The 24,059-nt window shown below is 35.4% G+C and overlaps 1 protein-coding gene across 1 annotated transcript in view; it reads right to left on the reverse strand.

Moving 5' to 3' along the window:
• The window catches only part of LOC132436828 (rho guanine nucleotide exchange factor TIAM2), a 434,430-nt gene that overhangs the window by 350,550 nt on the left and 59,821 nt on the right, over positions 1-24,059 (reverse strand). The window contains 8 exon segments of the mRNA XM_060029732.1: positions 6,796-8,259; positions 9,486-9,704; positions 12,283-12,351; positions 14,100-14,244; positions 15,870-16,003; positions 17,869-18,025; positions 18,993-19,106; positions 21,614-21,714. Coding sequence (XP_059885715.1) covers positions 6,796-8,259; positions 9,486-9,704; positions 12,283-12,351; positions 14,100-14,244; positions 15,870-16,003; positions 17,869-18,025; positions 18,993-19,106; positions 21,614-21,714 — 2,403 coding nt within the window.

Genomic DNA, 24,059 nt, shown 5'->3' on the forward strand with positions numbered 1-24,059 from the left:
ATTTAATACAAGTCTTCTGATTTTACTAATATTCTTACTAATGTGTAAACTGACCCAAGTTCAGTAATAAACACAAGACTCATGTCATTAAAAAGCGACTGTTCAAATGCAAGAACTTTTTATTTCATGTAATAATAACATAAGCAAATAATAATTAACTTTGGCAAGATTAGTAGAAATAGAAGTATAACTCACAAATACGATAAGCATGTTCCCCTGATGTGTGGATTAGGCAGTAATATGGCCACAATGTTTAGAATCATCTGTCCAAAGACTTTGGAAAAGGTGATCAAAGGCCAGCACCATGACATGCTGTGGATTAAACCTCATATGAACCTAAGTTTAGTGACTTGAAGAAAGCCTAGAATCAGGTTATATATTCTAATAAAGTAAAATAACTGTAAATTATTCACTACTACCAAAGACAACAGCTAACCTCCAGACTGCTTGAATTCAGGTGGTGAATAACAACTAACATTGAATGCTTACTATGTGTAAAGATAACTTTACATATTTCATTTATTTCAAGCCACGGAATATTCCTAATATATGAGTTTTATACACAAGAAAACTGAGTACTAAATTATGGCTAAATATACAGTGTATAACCGCCACATTTTAGAAAGGAGCTGCCAAAGCCACGAAAGTATAAATGTGGAAGCTACCACTGGCTCTGCTTTACAAGTATTAAAACATTTTAAAGAATAAAAAAGTTTTGAAATTTTATTTAATTCGTGGGAAAAGGTGTTTTCAAAAAGAAATCTTATTTAATATCAATGCAACACAAACCTGCCTCCAAAGTAGCAAGTTATTTAGAAAGTTCACAATATTATGCTATGGTATCACTTTAAGAAAAAAAACATCCTGAAAGTAGGATCTAAGAAAATGAAGCTGAAGTGAATGTTCAGACACTGGAAAAGAAGACAGCCCCAAGTACACCTGTACCAGTGAAAACATAAGTTCAGTGTTGCACTGCACGCTTACCCTATAAGGATAAGTCTGGTATGCATGTTACGTTTTTCCGCACAAATTTATTTGCCTTTTCTAAAGAGAAGAGGAACTAATAGTTGGTGAACCTCTGCCACATGTGCCTGGCACTTTATTAAGTGGTACATGTTAATTTTTTAATCTGACAGGCCTGGGTTTCAATCTTTGCTCAAATATTTACAAGTGGTGAGATCTTAGGATATTAAATCCGTGACTCAGGTTTCTCTTAGTAAGAGATATTAAAGCAACAACTACCTCACAGGACTGTCAATGAGAATTATATTACGCAGGTAATAAAATCATCCCAGTTCTTATCACACAGTATATGCCTATTAAATATTAGCTAATATTATCATCAATTAAAAAAAAAAAAAGCAGCCCTTCAGGCCAGCTTTTAAGAAATGATGCTTCAAGGTGCAGTCTGAAGACATATATTTAGAAATGTTAGTTTTGAAAACCCAAAGGCAATAAAACCTATGCTCTCTTAAAAAGTGTTCCAATATTGTTAGCCTTTCCCTCTGTTCCTCCTGCTTCCTCAGCTGGTCTTTTACAGAAGAGAAAAAACTTATTTCATTGACTCAAGGTACTTAAATGCTGGAAACGACCTCAGAAATCACTACGCAAAGGAGTAGCAAATTGCTTTCACCAGACAAATCCAACTGATAGCCTCTTCCTGGAATGATAGGTCAAAAAGGAGGCTGGGAGGTGCTGTGATGAGAATTCTGAGAAAGGCAGAAAAATAAGATAAAACAGTGACAGCCACCCACAGGCTGAGTGATAGTGGTGGGAGGTGGGAGGACAAACAACACAGGTCAACCAAGTGCTACATTCTGAAGCTGCTGTGCGAGCTTAATACGCTCATTAAACTAACTCATTTAATTCTCACTAAACTCAGGGCTCAAGGTTACAAGTTCCAGGCGCACTCTCTACCACCTACTGGGCTCTGCATAAGCATGCCCTCAGCTTCCTTCACTGCAGGTCAGCCTACTATCCAAAGCACCTCACATTGCTCATACAATATAAAGTTAGCCCATTAGCACCATTCTACCCCTTGATATACTACACATATTTTACAGATTACTTAGAATATTTGTTCTATATCTTGACTAGAACAAGGCAGAGTAATTCTAAGTACATATGAGGTGAACAGCCCCCTGGGGGGGAAAAAAAAAGATCTAAGTAGAGGGGAAGAAAAATGTCTGAGCAAAGCTCATGCCAAAATAAACCACTGACTTGCATTAGTCTTTGATGTGCAACCCACATCTAAGTAGTCCTACTAGTAACATTACTCCTAATCCCTGATAAGCTTAATGCTTGCAGTTTTGGTCCCAAAGGGACCCTTTTTATAATCAAAGCATTTAATTACATGATACATCTAGTAAATTTTTCTTTGAGGTATCCAATAACAAAGTTTCACCTGGGTCAAAAATACTTCCAACAAAACCATCTCATATGCGTCATCCTTCCATCCCTTTCTTGCTATAATAATTCATTTTTAGATTAACACTTGAATTTAAAACATCCGTGATGGACTTCTCTACTTTTTATTCACCCTCCAATACCAATTACCACAATTAACTGTATACTTTATTGAAACACTAAAAATAATTTTGTATCACTATTTTAAAAAAAAACGTAAAAAAATCTCAAGTGTATGGTACATTAAATATTTGCATATTTTAACATATCTAAAGTGGTGATATGTGGAAGGTGTGTGTGTGTGTGTTGGTGTATGAACATGAATACCTCCCCAGGAGATTCTGTATTAGTAAGTCTGTGGTGACCATCCCCACCCCATATTTTCAAAAAGCTCCACAGGTGATTCTTCTGTCACACATTTCCTGGCTGAGAACCACAGAGAAAGTGTATTTCATATAGCTTTCAATACACATGCCCTCATTTAAAGTATGCCCCCAAAGAAAACAATTTCTGCCATTAATTTTAAATTCTAGTTCTAGAAAGTTTTGCTGGATCAAGGTATCTTGTTTTTAATCTCCCATTAAAAAGTGTAGCAACCTGACTTTTTTTTTCAGAAGTAGAAAATAAAATTTTTAAAGCCTACAACTTAAGTTAGTTTAAAAGATGGTTCCTATAAAATCACAGCATCATCAATTAAGCAAACATTTATAATTCTCTGCCACACTAATATTTATGATTTCTTACATAATTTTATTTTGCCTATCTTAAAAATGAATATACACTTGCTCTCCTCTTCTTATGTAAAATATTTAAAGAGTAAAATGTTAATGCTTTTTTTCTTTGAAAGAGTTAAAAGCCCTTAAAACATCTTATTAATATAGCACCCAATAATAATGATGAAGGCACATAAGGTACAACAAAATTATTTTTAATCAAATGTTAAATTTTTTTCATTAAATGTTGTGCCCATCTAAAATATATACAATGACAAAAAAAAATCAGAATTTTTCTAAATCACTTACTAAGGGAATATATATATATGGAGTGTGTATATATATATATATATATATATATATATATATATATATATATACACCAAAGAAATACCATATTTCTTTGATCCTAAGACACATTTTACATTTTGACATTTCTGAATTACAAATGTGTCTTATAAATCGCTGGCATGTCATATTGGAAGCATTTAAAAATTTCTGAACGGTGCTTCTTACAATCAATGATACCTTAGATCTGATGAACTAGTGTTTATAAAAAAATACTTTTTCAAATTAAAAGAGGTAACTTTCTTTTTAAATGTAACGAACTGTCCCATTCCCAAAACAACCCCAAATTTGTGAAGAATGGCCAATAAATTTGGTGAAGCAACTAAATTACCAGAACAAAAGCAACTGCTCTGGTAAGAATGTAATCGTTTAAATAATAAACAAATTGTATTAATTAAATATTATATGAAGTCATTTCCAGAGTTTTAAACAAATAATTTTATACTATTCCATCTTCCAATGCTTTCTAAGTATTCTGCACAGCCTACACATTGAAATAAAATTAAAATAAAGGAACATTCCACCTATGATATGCTGTAGATAAAGACTACCTTGCTTTAAAATAAGTTTCCATCTACAATATAAAATGATCAAAGTACAGTATATGCATTCATGCTAAGAACAGAAGCCAATGTTTAATGAAATGTTTAAACACAAAAAAAATTTAGAAATTAATGTCTATTAACGCTGCAATCTACTAATACCACACTAAGTCCTATCATTCTCTCTCTCTAAAATATCACAAATCAAAACACTATGTGACCTCCTGTCTAATGTAATTACTGCCTGCAGCACTTCAACTGTTTTATTAAAGTATTTAGGTACTCCTTTCATATTTCTAACTGCTAGCATTCTAGCGACAGCAGTACTGTGATCAAAAGCGTCAAAAATGTGATAGGTCTTATGTCAAACTTAGCAAAGTAAGACAATTAACTTTTCTCTCCACCGTTTAAAAAAAAATAGTGAACATAAATATCAATTTTGGAAATTCAGTATGAGGATGAATAACATCCTTTCACTCAAACATTACACAATACAAGGATAAAGTGAGCCTAACTACACATAATTATTTTTTAGCTGTTTTAATTAAGCATGTCACACATTTCCAAGATGGGTTTCTAGGAGACAGTACTGACAACTGATTAGGTAACTTCTACCATCAGAATCATCAAACAAGTGCAATACTTGTACACATTTTATTTTCAAGTTTGCACCTGAAGGTCCAAGGGTGATTAAAAAAACTTGGGATCAAAAGTCACTGAAAAGTCTCACTTTCTTTTTTATTGCTACTTAATCCAAGTGAATGTCACTTAATTTTGATAATGATAAATGTAACTAAAGTAGTTTGAGAGAAATCTCAGTTAATGTAATTTCCTTAAGGACAAGGCTAAATCTTTCCAGAATATTAAAACTTTGTACCAATGTCACAGTTTTTCCCATTACCCCAAGGAAATGATCTGAAACCAACTCGAAATTATTGGACTGAATTCAATTACCCTAGAAATAAACACCAAACTCCCCCTCTCATCCACTTTTCCAAAAAAACAAAATAAGTAACGTACTATTTCTATTTCAGAACCTACAAGAAGAAAAGACTTTATTTTTGGCGAGAATCCTTAAAGATCTATAGATCATCAGAGGGAAGCAAAAACCACCCAACGTTCAATGGCTGGCGTACTCCATCATTTCTTCTGGTGTGGGGTGGGGTGGGGGGGCTTGACAAATGTAACTTAAGAATTTTAGGTAAATAGAACCAATGAGGAATTACTGGAATAGGAGACAAAGCAACTGTTCATGGGACCAAATGAAAGCCATCATTAGAAACGGAAAAACACCAATGGTTTTATATATATGTGTATATATGTAAAACCCAAAGGAGAAACAAACAGCAAATAAATGAAAAGCAAAAGCAAAAACGTAATAATAATAAATAAAACAGGAAACTTATCCCCAACTTTTCTGCTACTCCGTTTACCTTGGAGGCTAATCTGAACAGCATTATGCAGAGCCTACAAAACACATGACGGACACATTGTTTCTGGTATACAAGTTAATGTTTTAAAATCCACCAACACTACTCTACATTTTGTGCAACTGAGAAATTCACTTCAGGCAAGTGACCAGTAAGTACTTCAGTATAAGCACTATCTATGCAGAATAGCAAATAGTGTGAAACAAAGCAATGCAAGCATTTACGTGGAATTCAGCTTGATGCTAAATCTGGCTTCATGCTTAACTGTATTAAAAGAGAACGGCCAAACTGCCAATGTATTTCTTTACAGTATTTCTTATTTTACCATCATAAAGGCTAAGAGCTGTAACTATGAGCAATGTCAATTAGCCAAATTGCTCTTATTTTCTATCCAGTTTTAAAGAATATTTTATTATCTAAACTACCAACTTCCTATTTTTCTCTGTATGTGCATGAAAATAGACGTACAGAGAAAGAAAACTCTACGTATGACTTATGCAATAAATATACACAGATATTACACACATACTAATGAGACTGCATGATTTTTATATCAAAGTACACGCTTTTTTCAACCACATGGTTCTTTGTTGTTATTACGAGTTAATAGAAAAATTCTGCAACAACTAAGCACATGCTGCTAATGATCCATGGTTTTAAGAATCTGTAGGTTAAAAAAATACAATTCCTAGAACACTGTTATCAAACAAATAAGTTTTATTGGCATCTAAAAACAAAATTCACCCAACATTGAAACGTACTTTAATATTTATGTTGTTTTCTTTTTTTCTTTTTTCTTTTTTACTCACTGCAGTATGAGGAACAAATCACAAACACTTACTTTGGAGAAACAGAGACCATAGTGTAGATTTTACAAAATCACTTTTTAAAATCTCTGTATTGTGCTCCTCAAATATCTAGAGCCAGTCTTTGCATAAAATATCACAGCTTTGTCTATTACCTTAAAATTCTGCAGCAGCCTAAAGATATGGATAAGATATACCACTGTTTGCTATTTTGAAATATATCTATTACCATATCCAACCTAATGGTAGTATCTAAAAAATTCTTTCTTCCATAGGAAGTCTCTGACAAGCTGTTATTCATTTCCTTGAAGTTAAAAGAATCTGGGGCAACATTTATATTTTATCAGAAAAATAAAAAAATGTTTACCTACCATGTTCATATTAAGAACAATGTCTATACAAGTCAGTTGTACAATTATTTTAAGAGAAAGGTGAACATGAACATCAGATTAACTTAATTCTGGCAGACAAAAGTGAACAACTATGGTCCAGTCAGCCATTAATCTATTACAGAGAGATGACAACTTTACAAAATGTATCTTTTACCTACTGAGTGATGATTATGTCCCCTCAGTTTCTGTGCTTTCTACCACTGGTTCACTCTCTATATCAGCAACTGTGTCACTCTTCTCCTTGTTTATTTCACTTGAAGATGTCAGTTTTTCATAAAGTTCAGGATCACTCTGTGCTGGTAAAGGTGGTGGCTGAGCATGTCTCTCGGTATTTTCACCATTAACCTGAGGCACATTATCACCTTTTCGCTGAGAAGTGGCCCCTTCAAAAAAATCAAAAACCCGAGCATGAGGAGGGGGGACCCAGGTGTTTTGAATTCTATCTCGTCCAAAACGACTTCCATTAATTTCTCTGCAGAAATCAAAATCTCTGTCATCCCTATCCCTTTGCCTCTCCCAGGGTCTTCTGCGGTCATCAAAATCTCTGTGAACTTCTTGTCCAAATCCTCTGTTCCAAGGACCACTTCTAGGATCAAACCGATAGTTTCCAGACCGAAATCTACCTCTTTCTTCATGTAAGCCTTTTGGACCACCATAGACAGGCAGAACCCGATGCTCTCTCTCGTCAAAATCTCTATGCCCCCAGGGCTTCTCTTGAGTAAAGCCAAAGTGGTCTCTTCGACCAAGATGATCTATGCCTGGCCTCACAAGGTTCTCTCTAATATCTACAGGAGGTCGTCCAAAGTGATCTCTACCATCTAATGGAGGCCTTCCAGGACCTTCTCTTGGATCTACAGGCCGTCCAACCACATCCCTAACATCCACCGGGGGAGGTCTACTAATGGTTTCCCTGGTTTCTATGGGAGGAAACCGGTAATCTCTATCTCCTTCCTGTTGAATGTTATCATTCCCAAGTGGTATCCTTTTTTCTGGATTAGCAACGTTGTCTACACTTTGTCTTCCAGGAACTAGAAAAGGTCTTTCAGGTGGACTAAAAATATCTCCTGGAGCAAAAGGACCACGGGGTGGTGGATGAAGAGCTGAATCAAGCACCGCTGGGGGAGGGAGTCCCCGCTGAGGTGGAATTCCAGGCTGCATTAAAGGGAATCTTGGTCCAGGTGTCTGTGGTATTAGTCCTGGACGAATGTCTAACATTGGCATTGCAGGCATCCTTTGATTAGAAAGATTTAAAGGGGGTAAATTTTGAGGCCCAGCTGGTGGCTGTGTTCCCAAAAGTCCAGAAGTATTTGGAACACTGGGTGGCTGTACTCCCATAAGTCCAGAATTGTTAGGTATATTTGGGGGTAGCATGCCCAGAAGTCCAGAACTACTTGACACACTTGGTGGCTGTATTCCCAAAATTCCAGAGTTATTTAGAATATTTGGTGGCTGGGCTCCAATAATCCCAGAACTATTGGAAACATTAGATGGCCGGACTCCAAGAATTTCATTATTACTTGATACATTTGGTCTTTGGACTCCCAGAATTCCAGAATTGTTCGTCACATTTGGCGGCTGTCCTCCTAAAATTGCAGAGCCACCTGAAACATCATTTGGAATCACTAAAATGGAAAGAAGAAAAATAACACAAACAATCATTCTGGTGTGAAAAGGAAACTATGTTTATAATTATTAATGCTATAACTTCCAGCAGTTAGTTTAATCAGTTACTTGTATCCCCCCAAGAATCCACAGGTACACTAGATATTAAAAAATTAAAGCTAAAATTAATACCATACGTAGTGAAATTTAATATTAAAACATAAGTGGGGCTGCTACCTAAAATCTTTACATGAATCTTTTTAAGTTAAATAAAAATATCAGGTTTTATACTGATTCTCCACCTTTAACAAAAGTCTTTCTAAAGTACAAACAATTCTTAATATACTAACAGTGGTGCCATAAAAGAAGGACTTTGGTCCTGAAGATCCAGGGGCAGTACAGGAATAAAGACACAGACGTAGAGAAAGGACTTGAGGACACCGGGAGGGGGAAGGGTTAGCTGGGACGAAGGGAGAGAGTGGCATGGACATACACTACCGAATGTAAAACAGATAGCTAGTGGGAGGCAGCCACATAGCCCAGGGAGATCAGCTCGGTGCTTTGTGACCACCTAGAGGGGTGGGATAGGGAGTGTGGGAGGGAGACGCAAGAGGGAGGAGATATGGGGATATATGTATACGTATAGCTGATTCACTTTGTTATAAAGCAGAAACTAACACACCATTGTAAAGCAATTATACTCCAAGATGTCAAAGAAAAAAAAAAAAAAAGATGTATAGTGTAGCCAAAAGAACACTGAGCTTGCAGGTTTAAAAAATCTAAAAAAGAGAGTTTAATTCCTGGCTCTGCTACTTAAAGCCTGTGTGTGGCATCATGCAAGTAAATAAACTGCTTTACGGTTGCAGGAAGAAAAAAAAAAAAAAAGGACTCGCTGCTTTCAAAACTATATTTATCTTCTAGACCTAGCTGGATATCTGGTAGTAGTTACTTATAACTAATACTTGTTTGTTTTAATCTTTCTGTAAGTATACATATTTTGTGCAATCTTATTTTGATAACACATTAAAACAGTTCCAATAGGCCAAAAACAGGAGGAGAAGGAGTCTTAATGGAAAGGTGTCAAAATCTATACTATCCTGAAGAGAATGCCAAATTTGTTTTTAACAGGAATTTTAGGAGATAAATGTTTTACACATTCATGGCACCTAAGAATTAAACACCAATATAGAGAAGTAGTGATTATGATTTAGCTATGTATCTCTGGGGATTTCTTTTTTCTTTTTACCTGATCTGGTGTTTTCACCAGAAGAAATCTGGTGGTCTATAAGATGAGGTACTTTTTCTTCAGGCTCTGCTTGTTTAGTTGGAGGATTAAAAACACTTCCAGCTGGCAGAGTGGAAGTAGCAAGACTGCTGGCAACAGAACCACCTGGCAAAACAAGGCTACCAAATCCAACATCTTTCACAGTTTCTGGAGTCATAGATAATGGCGGCTGCACTAAAGCTGTTTAAAGAAGGAGAATATATATTTCAGATTTAATTAGCTAATCAATTCATGTGCTAGGTAAAAATATTAAGTATGACCAACACTGGTCTTGCCAAAGTTTTAAATGACTTCCTATCCTCTTTCCCCAATTATTTGGTAAGACTGCTCAGTTAACATGACATATGTGAATTCTCTTCTGGTCCCTTTATTTCGTTTATAATGAAAACTAACTTCTGGCAGCTTGAGTGTTTCACTTAATGGCATCTCTGTATCACCTAGCACATTATATAATAACTGATGCTCAAAGTGACAAATGAGTCATCCTGAAGAAGCTAAATTATATTTAGAAAGCTTCATTTTTTAAAAATAGGGAAAAACAACAATTTTTAGAAATATTTTCAAGAGAAATGTTTAGTAAAATAAGGATCCATACTTAAGAACAAAATCCCAGCAATTAAAAAAAAAATCATAATTTTTCAAGGATGCCAGTATGGGAATATCTAAATATAGAGAAATGATTGACGAAAACCAACAAATATGAGAGTGAAAATCTGCCCAATCCCGTTGAATCTGTAAGTACGAGGGTCTTTACATTCACTACCATTTGTCAAATGAGGCAGGAAACTCATCAGGTGAGAACTACACATAAAAAGGTAAAACCATTTCCTTTTTATAAAGATATAAAAAAGGCATAAAGAACGGGTAGAAAAACTCTTCTGTATATGTCACCTGTATGTTAAAAAACTAAGCTAGAGGAGTATAAAAATCACACACAGAATTTCTAGTCAAATTTATTTCACAACACTACTAAATCATGTACTTTGGGATTTTAGAAACTATTATCCTCACATTTAACTCTGGACTACCTAGACAAACTGTTAGCACAGAACAGAGCTGTAAAATTGGGATAAAAATCAACCGGGATCATGTATGGGAATTATGAGAATTAGATAAGACAGTGTGAACAATTAGGGGAGCAGCTGGCACACAGTGGTGTTTCTCCTTCTCCTTTAATTGACCCTCGGTTTTCCAAAATGAACAGTGTAAGGAGAAACAACTGGGAGGGAGGCTCTAAGTAAGGTGAGTCTCTGTGAATGGTGAATTCAGAAACGGCTTCTGAACACTTTTCTAATTTTCAGAAAGAATAAACAATTCTTCCTAATTAACCAACAGTAACACAAAAAGGATTCTAATGTTGTCTAAACACTGAAGGAGAGAAAAGAGTTTAAAAATGTAAGAAAAGTAGGTTATAACACCAAAACGTAAAACTGTATCATATACACTCTCTTTACAATAAAGTCCTTTGGTCTAGTATTAGGTCAAAAAGCTCTCAAAAACTGATGCAGTCATCTCAAAAGAATAGAGAAGTAACATGAAAGGCTCTTACTGTCCAAAAATGAACAAACTGAACTTCAAAAAGAAAGGTGAATGCAACCACTTGGAAGTAAAAATGCATTAATCCATAAACACTACTAAAAGTGAAGGAGAAAAAAGTAGAGGGAAGGGAGTGGAGAAGGAGAAATAAGAGAAATCCTCCCCCACCTTCAGTCACTGGATATCACAGGTAATATCCATAGAACTCATTACTCTGAAAAATTGCACTTACAGGCAAGAATTTAGCTTCTCCTGTACAACTGTACTTCAAGGTAACTAAATACTACTAGTTGATAAGAGAAAGTTTTTCTTTACAGAAAAAATCCCTGCTAAGAAATGTGGAAGGAATTACAAAATTCGGAAGGTCACCACTTTGCAACTAATGAAAAGTAGATTCAGCAATAATAATCAAAAGATGAAACCATCTGATGAAAATTTGAAGGGCAACTTTTTTAAATGACCAGGTCCCACTATCTGAATGCTCTGATCCATTATGACATCATTAAAAGTGGGACGGGCTTCCCTGGTGGCGCAGTGGTTGAGAGTCCGCCTGCCGATGCAGGGGACACAGGTTCGTGCCCTGGTCCGGGAAGATCCCACATGCCGCGGAGCGGCTGGGCCCGTGAGCCATGGCCGCTGGGCCTGCGCATCTGCAACCTGTGCTACGCAATGGGAGAGGCCACAACAGTGAGAGGCCTGCGTACCGCAAAAAAAAAAAAGTGGGACATGAAGGCACTGCACAGGCTCCTGATGTGATATAATATCAAGTCCACAGCACCCCACTTGTTAAGTATTCTTATCAAAAAAGTTGAAGCATATTCTAAACAAGCCTATGGTGCTAAAAACTTTCTATTTGCAGGAGATTCAAGGAAGATACCACAAAGAAGCAAAAAAACCAAACCCATTATTTGGGATCTTGCATACAGAAGTGAACTGCTTTTCAACAAGTCAAAGACATGAAGCATTTTTAAAAAGGGGGGTGTGGGTGGGGCTGCTCTAGATTAAGACATTTTATACATAAAACAAAAAACACAAATTTGATACAACAGAGCAAATCTGAACTGTCATATGATACTGTTAATTTGTTAGAAATCATTTAACCCAAAAAATGCATTTGTCTGAAAACTTCTATGATAAAAAAATTAACAATAATTCACAAAAATGAGAACCAACACATTATCACTATCATAAAGAAAGAAAATTCTTAAAGTAGAAAACTCACATGTTGGTACTACTGGTGGAATAGTAGGTGGTGGTACAACAGGTGGTGGAACTGGAGGTGGCATGAAACCTACATGGAAAAAAAAAAGACCAAAAATAAAATAACAAAAAGTGTTACTTTCTTTTAAATCAAACATTCCAACAGCTATAAATGAAATCCTACATTCTTAAAACAGTCATTACTACCTCATATTTATGAATATATTTTCCATTTAAAAAATTACTTTTATATACACTACCTTATTTGATCCTCCGTAAGCTAAGTAAAGCAGAGAGCTCCATCATGAGCATGTACTACTTATTTACTTGGCATGCTCTATGCTGCTGTAAAATCAACGATTAAGTCAAGCTAGGCAACCTGTTTATATGTTAGCATGGTGACTGTACCGGAAGTTAAACATTGTATTTTAAGCAGCTGATAACATTATATGCAATAATGTCATCTGTAAAATGTGCTATTGTACTTCTCTGATGTATATGCTGTTTACCCACTATATCAGAATACTTTTATTAACCTTGGATGTTACTATATTTTATTTTGAGCACTGAAACAAATCTTAATAAAAAATAAGTAAGGAATAAATAAAATAAATTTAATATTGGCTGTTTTATGATTTTAAATATCATATGATCAAACTATAAACCTGCTTCCCTAGCATTTTTAAAATATAGAGCTACCATTAAATTCCAATAGAAAATAGTGGCTAAGAATAACGGGAAAAAAAGATGTGGTTTTCAACAAATGAATGCTAGATAAAGACTCTATAAAATCCATGTGGTATGTTTTTTGAAAAAATCATTTAAAAATACCTTCTGAGAAAAAATTTTAATCACAAATACAGATTTGTGATTGAAGATATCTGATGAGTAGTTTTCCAATATTTAAAATATTAAAAGATAAAGTTCTTATTAAAATCTGCATCAATTTCAAATTATGTATTAAACTGTAATTTAAAAAATTTACATTACATGACAAATTACAATCGTTTTCAGACAATGAATTTACTTTTTGGCCTTGTTGACAGTTTTTAGGAACTCTATTCAATGACTAAGAACTTAAATTACAGAAGTCAATTCAGTACTTCTTTTCTATAGTACACAAATAATTCATGAAGTTCAAAAAAAATAGTTCTGAAAAACAACATATATCGTTTGATCCCTTGTATTATCTCTCTCCTTTATTTGTCTAAGCCTTCCACGATCTAATACGAAAAGCTCTATCTCTAACCTATGTAAGCAATTATTTATATTTAATTGATAAATGTTAAGTAACCTATAGTTTTTACCTAGAAACAATGATTCAAGGAACTTGTTTATCTATAATTTATTAGGTCAAAAAAAGTATTATGAATTCAATTAGCATTTTAAGATATACTATAATTTCTAATGTCAAAATGGAAATCTAATGATTTTTAGGAGGACTAATCTATATAATTTAATGCATACTTTCTGATGAATGGGTGATAACTATAGAGAACTTTTATATAAAAACTTCAACATAAATTTTAAATCATCTTAAGGCATTTCAATGATTTTAAAGGATTCCATTTCTTTTCTGTCAGTGCTTCTTAAAGTGTGGTCCAGCAACAATACGCATCAGCTGGGAACTTGTTCGCAATGCAACTGTCCTGCCCCACCTCAGTTCCACTGACTCAAAAGGAGGCTGGGCCAGCGACCTGTGCTTTAACACGCCCTCCAAGTGATTCGCATGTAAGCTATGGTTTGAGAATCACTGCTCTACAGCGTTTAAACCTGGAAAAAGAACATTTTAAATGATATTCTAAATAGAGTTGAAACGATAAGATGAAAATTTCTTACCAGGAGGTGGTTGTGAAGGGTTAAAACTTGCGCGGAGAAAAGGCGGTGGAGGAATTGGACTGAATCCAGGAGGAGGAACTGGCATTGACACAGGAAATGCTGGTGGGACTAAACTAACTGTAGGCACTGCTGGAGCTACTGGAATCTTTTGTGGATAGAAAATAAAAAGTCCATGTATCATTTTATCCATCTGCAACGATTACATCTTAGGACAACCAAAGATAAATTATTTCTGTTTCTTTTATAGGAAAGTAACAAATATCATTATATTAAGTTGTTTTGGTTTTTTTTTTCTTCCTTTTTGTATTCTTATAAGTGAACTTACTTGAGGTAAAAGCAAGACAGTATTTTTCAACAAACAGTATGTGTAGAGATTGTGAAATCTACCTTACATTCGAGTGATGTAAAGATGTGGGCACCTACTTCAACAGTGAATAGCATGCTCAATTTTACACTGCCATCTCCTACTACATTTATAATACCTAGCTATATTATGCGATCTAATCACCATTAGGAAGCATGTCACTAACAGCTTTAAAATGGCTGAATTTCTCATTAATTTGTTTTCTACTCTTAATCATAAATCCTTTTACTCATCCTAGGTACAACAATTCCCAAATATTTATCTGTATTATGGCATGGCTGTACCCCTCTCCTAAAGTTCACACTGTATCAATGGTCTATTCAACATCTCAACTTTGCTGTGTAGTAAGACACTTCAAACTTCACACGCATAAAACTGAACTCCCAACTGTCCTTCCCAAACCACACTTCCACAGTCTTTTTCATTCTCAGATAATGGTAACTCCATCTTTCCAATTTCTCAGACCAAAAACCTTGCCTCTGCTCTTCCTCACAACTCAAATCTAACCACGCGCACTGGCCACACCATGACAATACACCTAGGATCTGACGACTTCTCGTTGCCTTCACTGCCATCAGTCCAGTCTGAGCCACCATCATCTCTCACCTGGATTGCTGCAACTTTTAACTGGTCTCTTTGCTTTTATCAATGCCCACTATTCTATTCTCAAAATAGTTGCCAGTGTAATCCTTTAAAACTCTAAGCCAGACTGAGCCACTCCTTTCTTCAAAGTCCTCTAATGGCTCCCCATCTCAGAGTGAAAACCAAAGTCCCCCTAGAGGTCTCACTTACACTAAGTTGCCTCTCACTCACTTTATTCTTGTCCGCTTGTTATTCCAGGAACACACGAAGCATGCTCCTGGCTGCAGGCCTTTGCACTGGTTGTTCCCTCTGCCTCTAACGCTTGCTTCAGATAGCCACGTGACTAATTGCCTCAGCAACTTTAAGTTGTGGCTCAAATGTCTTGTTCTCAATTAAGTCTACCTCACCATTTTATTTAAAATTTTAAACACCTACCTAGGCACTCTTGATGACCCTTGTACTACCTTCTCCCCTCCACAGTATCTTATAAACTTATTAATTTTATATTTTCTGTCTCCCCTATTGAGAACAAACTCTCCGTAAGGGAAGGGATTTGTGTTTGTTTTTTTTTCCCACTGATGTATCCCTATTCCAGGTGCCTAGAACAGTGAATGTCACAGAGCAGGCAATCAATAAATATTTGTTCAATAAATAAACATTTAAATATGGATTACACTTTTTCTAAAAGGAAAATTTCAAAAATGCTTATATTTAGTATTAATATATTTTGGACAATTTCTTCCAAGTTTTATGAAGTAAAGATGTGAGTAAAAACAAAACTGTAAAACACCACATTAAACAATAAAAAAACACCCAGCACTAACCTGTAACATAGCAACAGGTGGAGGGAAAACCTCTGCCTGGGTTGTGACCACTGTCTCCTTTTCAACTGGAGGTGGGCTCTGAGTTGTCTGGACCGTCTCTTTAACGGGTTCTGAGCTTTTCACACTTTCCCACTCTAAACAAAATATTTGAAATTGATTTCCTCTGGATAGGTGCAATTTTTCATTTTATATGTACACATTTATTTCACATCTGAATAGTCCTTCATCTACCTTGGCACATCTTTTAAGATGTGTCCACAGCTGTCGGTGCCAACCTATTTGGTTCTGCTGAGATAAATCTGATTAGGGTACTAAGGAGTTCAAAGCAGCATGACATGAGGCACAAATCAAAGACACTAAAATATTCAGTCTAGAGAAAACACTTAAAAGGGATATAACAGATACGTATCTCAAAGGCTGTCTGATTTAAGACAAACCAACCTTATTCTATATTTAGTCATAAGGCATAAGGGGAAACAACAAGTACTAACCCAGTACAGAAAGATCTTTCTGAAAATACAAAAAAATGCAAAAATAGAACAAAGAGGTTCCTCCACAGGTTCGCCTCCCTTAAAGCTCAAAGTCATGAGAATGACTAGTAAGACCACATGACTTCGCCCCTCTGCACCTCTCTGACTTCATCTCCTACTACTCACTCCTCACTATGCTCAAGCCATACTGGTCTCACGACTTTCTAACAGACTTGGCGCTTGCTGTTCTCTCTGTATGAAACACTCTTACCCAGATAGCTGCATGTCTCACACCTCTGAATACCACCTTCTCCATTAGACTCTCTTCAACCACTTAAAACTCCAATAGCTCCACACCCATACTGCCTATCCCCTTTCCCTGTTTTTTCTTCTTAGAACTTAACCAACACTGAAATACTACCTAGTTTATCTATCTTATTTATTATCCATTTTTTTCCCACTAGAACATGGGTTGGCAAACTCTTCCTATTTGTAAGTATTTTAGATTGTGCGGGCCATGTGTTCTCTGTTACAATGACTCAACTGTTGTTGAATTTTAAAAAGTCATATACAATAGGTAAACACAACTGAGCATGGCTGTGTTTCAATAAAACTTTATTTACTCAACAGGCTGCCAGTAAGATCTGGCCCATGGGCTGTTGTCAACCCCTGTACTACAATGTGCACTCCAAGAGAGGAAGGATTTTTGTCTGTCTCACTGCTATAATCCCAGCTCCTAAAGTTATGCCTGGCACACAGTAGGAACTGAAATATTTTTTGAATGAATAAATGTTCTGGAGGAACATCCATCCAAAAAGGAGAGAGAAAGACAGCGAGAGAGAATGACAAGAAGAAAACAACTGAAAAAGTGTTTGAAAATATGTACATTGGCCTGAGAACAAAAATACTATTCTGAAAATTAGCTAATTTTAGTAGAAGAGCTAAGATATCAAGAAATAAGTATAACATATTTCAATTCTTTCCCAAGCATCCATTATTCTGTGAATTTATAACTGAAAAATTTTAAAACAAAAAGACAAATTTTTCAAAAGAACGGGCCAGATTATCACTTGGTTGTAAGCTTTCTAAAGCAGCATGAATCTGAACTACAGCTCTCTGAGATTCTATTCCTGGCATCCTCAACATAGATACTAATCAAAATAGTCTAGGAAGCTTTTTAAGGGAATTTCCTAAATCCCCGGTTCTCATTGAAACTCAAGTGACTGAAAAACTTAGTCTTTACAAGCCTCCATACATACAATGCTCTCCAAGACTGAAACTTTTTAAAAGACATATATAAAAAGGCTACATTTAGAGTTTTAGAACACTATCTATATACTCTGACATTTATGGAATAGATCCCATTAAGTATACACATTGAACAGGGTGATGTTTCACTTTTTCCCCTCTTCTGCAGGATGGGGAAGATCCAGGAAATAAACACAATTCACCCCAACATGTAAAACTCTTATCAATTACAACCCCTCAAGCATATTTTTAAACAATAAAACTACCCACAGGGCTCTTACCAGTATTTACAGTTTCCTGATCAATCATGCCTCCTTCTGCAAAACCTTCCAAGTCATCCACTTTAACTTTTTCCCATGGTATATATGTTACTCCAAGATCCACATCCCAGAATTGTTTGTATTCTGTTTTTACACCTTTGTTTAAAGCCCAAGCAATCTATCAGGAATGAGGAGAGGAAAAAAGAAAGCTCATGTTTACTGTAAAAACAAGGTAAAACATACAAAATCATATGCTAACAATGCAAATATGAATAAAATTAGTTTTAAAAATCAGCTGGACAGGCAAAGCATCACTGCTGGATAACAGTAGCCAATGAAATTTTTTCCATGTATTTTCTGATTTTGTTTGTAAAATAAAACCTGCATTAGATAGCGGTGGTGTTTATAATATGGGATTTATTTCCACTTCTTACTATGGCCTTAAAACAACACATTTCCAGAAATAAACCAAATCTACTTTTCACCATAAAAATGTCAACCTACATTAGCGATAATTAGAATAGTTAAACAAAATCTTGGTACTCCAAGAGACCAGTGACACTTTAGCTTACATAAACTCTCTGCCATAAAATGAGAAAGCACGGGCATATTAACTCCCTTGAAAGTAATTTAAAAATTTTTAATTCAGTTGCTAAAACTATGGAATAAATTAACTCCAAATAGCAGAAATAAAATGTAAATTAGTTATAAGAAGTAAAAATGGAAAAATACACAATAAATACTCAAAGACTAAGAGGAAACAAATATACATAAATAAACCCTTCACAAGGGCCTGAGTTGTATAAGACAAGATGTTAAAAAGGAGACATTAATAATATAATTAAGGGGTAGGATTAGGAAGCATTGGGAAGGAGTGAATGAAAGACAAACTTGTAAAAATGAAAAAGTTCTGCTCATAAAATGGTGCCCGGGTTGACTAAGAATACCGTGCATGTGTGATTTTGAAGAACTGCTTGAATAAAATTTTGGTTATTGTTTTACCTATAGCCAAATTCTATAATTTAACAATACTAAAATAATAAATTTGTCAAGGTTTGCCTATAACATTAAAGAAGAAGATGAATTAAATACAGGAAACATTCTAACAATCCAATAAAATAAGAGCACGTGCCCCCCAATCTCACCTTAATGACCTTGGACCCAATTTTATAGGACCCGGAACTAAGTTTCTGAAGAGCCCGAAATGCATCTTGTCGATGAACCATGCAGACATAAGCACAGCCCCTGGGAGGAATCATCTATTAAAAAAATTATTTTCTTTAGAAAGGGTGTTATGAGGAGGGCAAGTCATTTCTGGCATTTTATAGTTTTAATGGAACAGAATATTGATTATTAATACTGAATTGTTTCCCCTTTTCTTCCTCCAGCTATCTGTTTATTGGTAAAATTCAAGCACAATCAGTTGAAAAAAAAATTCAGAAGCTAGTTGGGTCTCATTCTAAGCCATTATATATGTGAAATCTTGAATATCACGTGTCAACTAAAGTTTTAACACACAATGAAGAGCTATTAAAACAAAGCAATGTATAGACGTGTATATAATACCACCAGATAAAAGGAAAACAATACTGTACGGCCAACATATTTGAAGGCATACAATTTATTTACAGTAGCATTTAAATTTTGCCAAATGTTATGTTGAGTAATGTGAGAAGGATTTTGTTTGGGGGAAGTATCTTATCCTTAATATAAAGTCCAAAATCTACAACAAATAATAAAACTAAAGCTTTTCAATTTTATAAAACTTAACTTTGTCCAAGTACTTCTGGACAAAGATTTTAATATGAATAAGAAGATAGCCTCAGTGTAAGGATCTCAAGAGGTTTATTTACAAAGCATTTAACTACTCTATTAACTACCAGATCATAAAATTATCTTTAATGTATTAACTCAGAAAAATACACAGAGCATTTCAGTTTCTTTATGAAGAACTCAAAAGGTATTCATCACTTTGTTAGTACTTAATACCTAATAAGCTCTCGCTGTCAAAGTAACGCTTCCCTCAGCCTTGCTAACAGCTGTCACTTTAATACCAAATTTCTCGAAAGAGAAGTCTATCCAACCCCTTATACAATTCATCTCTTGCAATGTAGATCCAACCCCTTACCAACCCACCGAAAATATTTTCTTCGAGCTAATGACCTACAAAATGCTAAATCTAATGGACTTTTCTCAGTCTTCAAACTCCCCCAAAACGAAGTGAAAGGTTTATAAATCTTCCATTAATTTTTCAAATCCTGGATTTTATCACTAGCCATTCAGTACACTTCAGTTCACAAAATAACTTAGTGCCTATTACTTTTAAGTACTACACTCTTAAAAGGTAATACAGAAGAAGAGGGAGACAAGGCAAACTAATGTCCAAATGACTGTGGTATAAGAAAGACTACAAACGTCATAAGCAACGTGAAAATACAAAATGCTACTTGGATTCGGGATCTGTTCAGAGCAGTGATTCCTGGCTTTGCATCAAAATCACCTACGTAATTATGGCACTTTGATAAGAATCTAAAGGTACTGATAATGGGCATCCCTATATGGGCATCCCTATTTTTTCAAATGTCAACCCGTTTCTGATATGCAGCTAGAGCTGAGAACCACTAGTTTAAAGGCAGCGGAAAATCAGAAAAAATTTCAGAGGTTATATGATCACAGACTCAGAGATTACTTATGTTCTGACAGGTGAAATTTAAAAAGACGAAAAGAGAAGCCTACAACACTTTCATGGTGTAAAAAGAGGAATCTGAAATACCTAAGTTGAAACACTCAGCCAATTACCTATTAATTAACCAATCAATCAGCTATTTATTATCTGTGTAACTTAGACAAATCATTTAGATTCCTCACTGGTAAAATAACAATATTTGAATTACTTAACCAGCTTCTTGTGAGGCTCCAAAGAGATCATACATAGTTGAAAGTAAAATACAATATGGTCAAATTCAATTTAAATAAAGAGTGCTGTTATTAACACCAAAAAGTCAAGTTTGGCCATATAAGGAATGTTGAGAATATAAGGAATCTAAGACTAGAAAGGAAAACCAGCCAATTTCCTGGTAAATAATGATAAAAAGGTCCAATAGACATAAAAATATAATAACAGTGAATAAAATCAGAGAGTTAAGGAACAAGACTCCTCAAATGACTATTCCATTATCTTTAGCCTCAAGGAAAAACAATAGCCCTGCAGGAGGAAGAAAATACTCAAAGGTGGAGACTGGGTACACTGAAAGAATCAAGCTGAGGAGTGATAGAGCTATGCTGTGGCCACAGAGGTTTTCTTGCCTCAGGTTTGCTCTGAGAGGAAGAGAAGGGGAAGGGGTGGGAAGTGCCTGGCAAAAGACTGGGACCTCAAGTCCAGTTGTGTCTCCACCATTACCTATGTGCTCATGTGCAGGTGATTACAATTCTAACTCAGTTTCTTCACTTTCATTAAAAAAGAAATTAAACAATATCACACATAACGGTTCCTGCTAACTCAAACATTCGATGTTTTTAGGAATCAAGTGCTATTACATTGCTATAAAACTCCTAAGAATATTTTGTTAGACTTCCATTTAAAAAAGGAAAATTAATTAAGCAGAGAGATAAGCAACAGCAGAGTAAACATAAAAACGATTAGAGTCGAACAATCCTTTTAAAATTTGATTAAAGGCAGATATTGCTGGGCTAATTAGGAACCAAAGTGACTCTGAAAACTCCCTATTTTTTTTTAACTTTAAATTATTTAAGAACTGATACTTACATTAATGGATTCAATCTGTCCAAACTCTTCAAACAGGTTGGTTAAATCTTGCTGTGTTGCCTTCTTGTCTACCTGGCCAACCCACAGAGTAGTACTACATACTGTCAAGATATAAGAGACAAATAACCCAAATCACATAGACAGTTACTTCTTTCAAGTAGCTGAGGAAAAAACACTAGTAACAATAATAAATTAAAATTTCAGATAGTATATTTTAAATACTTGTTAACAGACATTTTTATGTTATGTTTAAAATCAACTAAAATACCAGGTACCCATTCACATCTATGCCAAGTCAACTTCTTGCATTATCACCTGTTCTCAAGCGTGGCAGCACACATCAGTCACCTGTGGATATCTGGAACCCACTCTAAAAGATGATGGAAGGTATGGGGTATGACAGATCAGGAACTGGGAGTTTTAAAATTCTGTAGGTGATTCTAATGTGCAACAAAGTTTCAAAACCACTTCTCATTGCAATCCTATCTGTGTACCTTTTAAGTATCTTTCTGTACTGGAATGATTAAATGGATGTTTCTCCTAAATCAACAGTTAAATCTTATCCTTAAGGAAAGAATAATTATACACAAAAAATATATATACAAAAAGGAAAAGGCTAATTTAGAACTCATTATCATGAAAGACTTAGGGATACTTAAGGGCTGGAAGCCACTTCCCTTTAAGAAATAAATGCTACACGTGAGACATCTTGCCTACTTTGAGCTGCACTGTTCATGTCTCCATGAACATCTCCTTTTCCTGAAAACACTGACTTTAAAAATATTTACAGCTGATATATTTGCAGAGTTTTAATATATTTGGATTTATGTCAATGTCATTTTAAAAAAAAGAAGTTTCCAGCTTTTGGGTTATCTTTCATCTACAACACAGCCTAGAGCAGGTTTTACTCTAGAGCTAAGATGTCACCATTGCAATGTGGGTTTCACATTACATTCTACTGAATGTGGGTTTCAATCAGGTCTCCATCTCTCTACTCTGGCTGGTCAGAACTTGAACGTCTTCCAGGCCTGTGTGAGCTTTAGGAACCTGTTCAGCTAACAGATGCCTGGAAATTGCTCTTTCCCTGCTCTTTGTTCTTTGCCTCATGCAGTCTTACCCTGTGCATAAATAACTTAATATTCAACCAAAGTCTCAAAGGGCAACATATTAGTTTTCTTTTGCTGCTGTAACAAAACACCACAAACTTAGTACCTTAAAACACAAAAAGGTATTCTCTTACAGCTCTGGGGGTCTAAAATGAGTCAACAAGGCTGCATTCCTTCTGGAGGTCCTAGGAGAGAATTTGTTTCTTTGCCTTTGCTAGCTTCTACAAGCTATCTGCACTCCTCAGCTCATGGTCCCAACCCTCCATCTTCAAAGCCAACAGTGTAGCATTTACCAATCTCTTTCTCCTTTCCACATTCACATCACCTTTTCTCTCTGACCCTCTCCTCTTGTTTCCCTCTTATTAGGACCCTTGGATTACACTGGGCCCTTCTGGACAATCCAAGTTAATCTCCCCATCTCAAGATCCTTATTAATCAGATATACAAATGTAAGGTAACATATTTACAAGCTCCAGTGATTTGGACATGGACATCTCTGGGTGACCACTATTCAACCTACCACCAACCCTTAGCAAATTTCTGGACCTCTTTCACTGAACAGTTCCCACCTCTTCATTACTCTGTTCTACATATTATAGCTGCCTTAATCTCCCCAAAATCTGTTCCATGTTTCCCCTACTCTTTTGATATTGTCTCTCTACAAATTTTTCCCATGGACAACTCCATTTCCCCCCCCAGAAAGTAATGAGTCTCCTCCATCCCATGAGAAGGGGACACTTGATTCTTAGAATGTTACTCTTTGTTGACGTTTCACAGCCCCTGGACTATTCATGAAAACTCATGTTCTAAGAACCAATGGGCAGAGAAACACTACCACATGTGTTTAAAATGTGTTGGGACCACATCAAATTGTTATTGCTTCTCAGTAGAGTTTTGAGGTAAAAGACAAGATATACTTCTCACTGTATTTTCTATGTCCTTTCTAAACTTTTTAATTGTGTGTTTTACCCATGAAAATAAAACAGCAACAGAAAATAAATTCCACGGTCAATAACTATGTAAACGGTGGCAACGACACATGACAAGTTAGGTAAGGAACTAAATGAGAGACTCCACGTAAAAGCCCATCATAAAAATCGTTATTCTGAACGTCCTAATAGCAATCATGGGAGGAGGCACAGTTGAGATTTTACGATCAGACTTCTGACATTATTTATCAGACAGCACGAAAATGTTTGAATTTTGTCCCTCACCCTAAGGGATAAATAGAAACTTTCAGAGTTAGGAATGTCAACATTACTAAATTAACAATGGCTCTCATAATCAGGTAAGATTCTGGAAAGATAGCCAAGGCTTGTTCAAATGGCTAGAATTCAGTA

This window comes from Delphinus delphis, chromosome 14 (assembly GCF_949987515.2).
Source record: "Delphinus delphis chromosome 14, mDelDel1.2, whole genome shotgun sequence".
Classification (NCBI taxonomy): domain Eukaryota; kingdom Metazoa; phylum Chordata; class Mammalia; order Artiodactyla; family Delphinidae; genus Delphinus; species Delphinus delphis.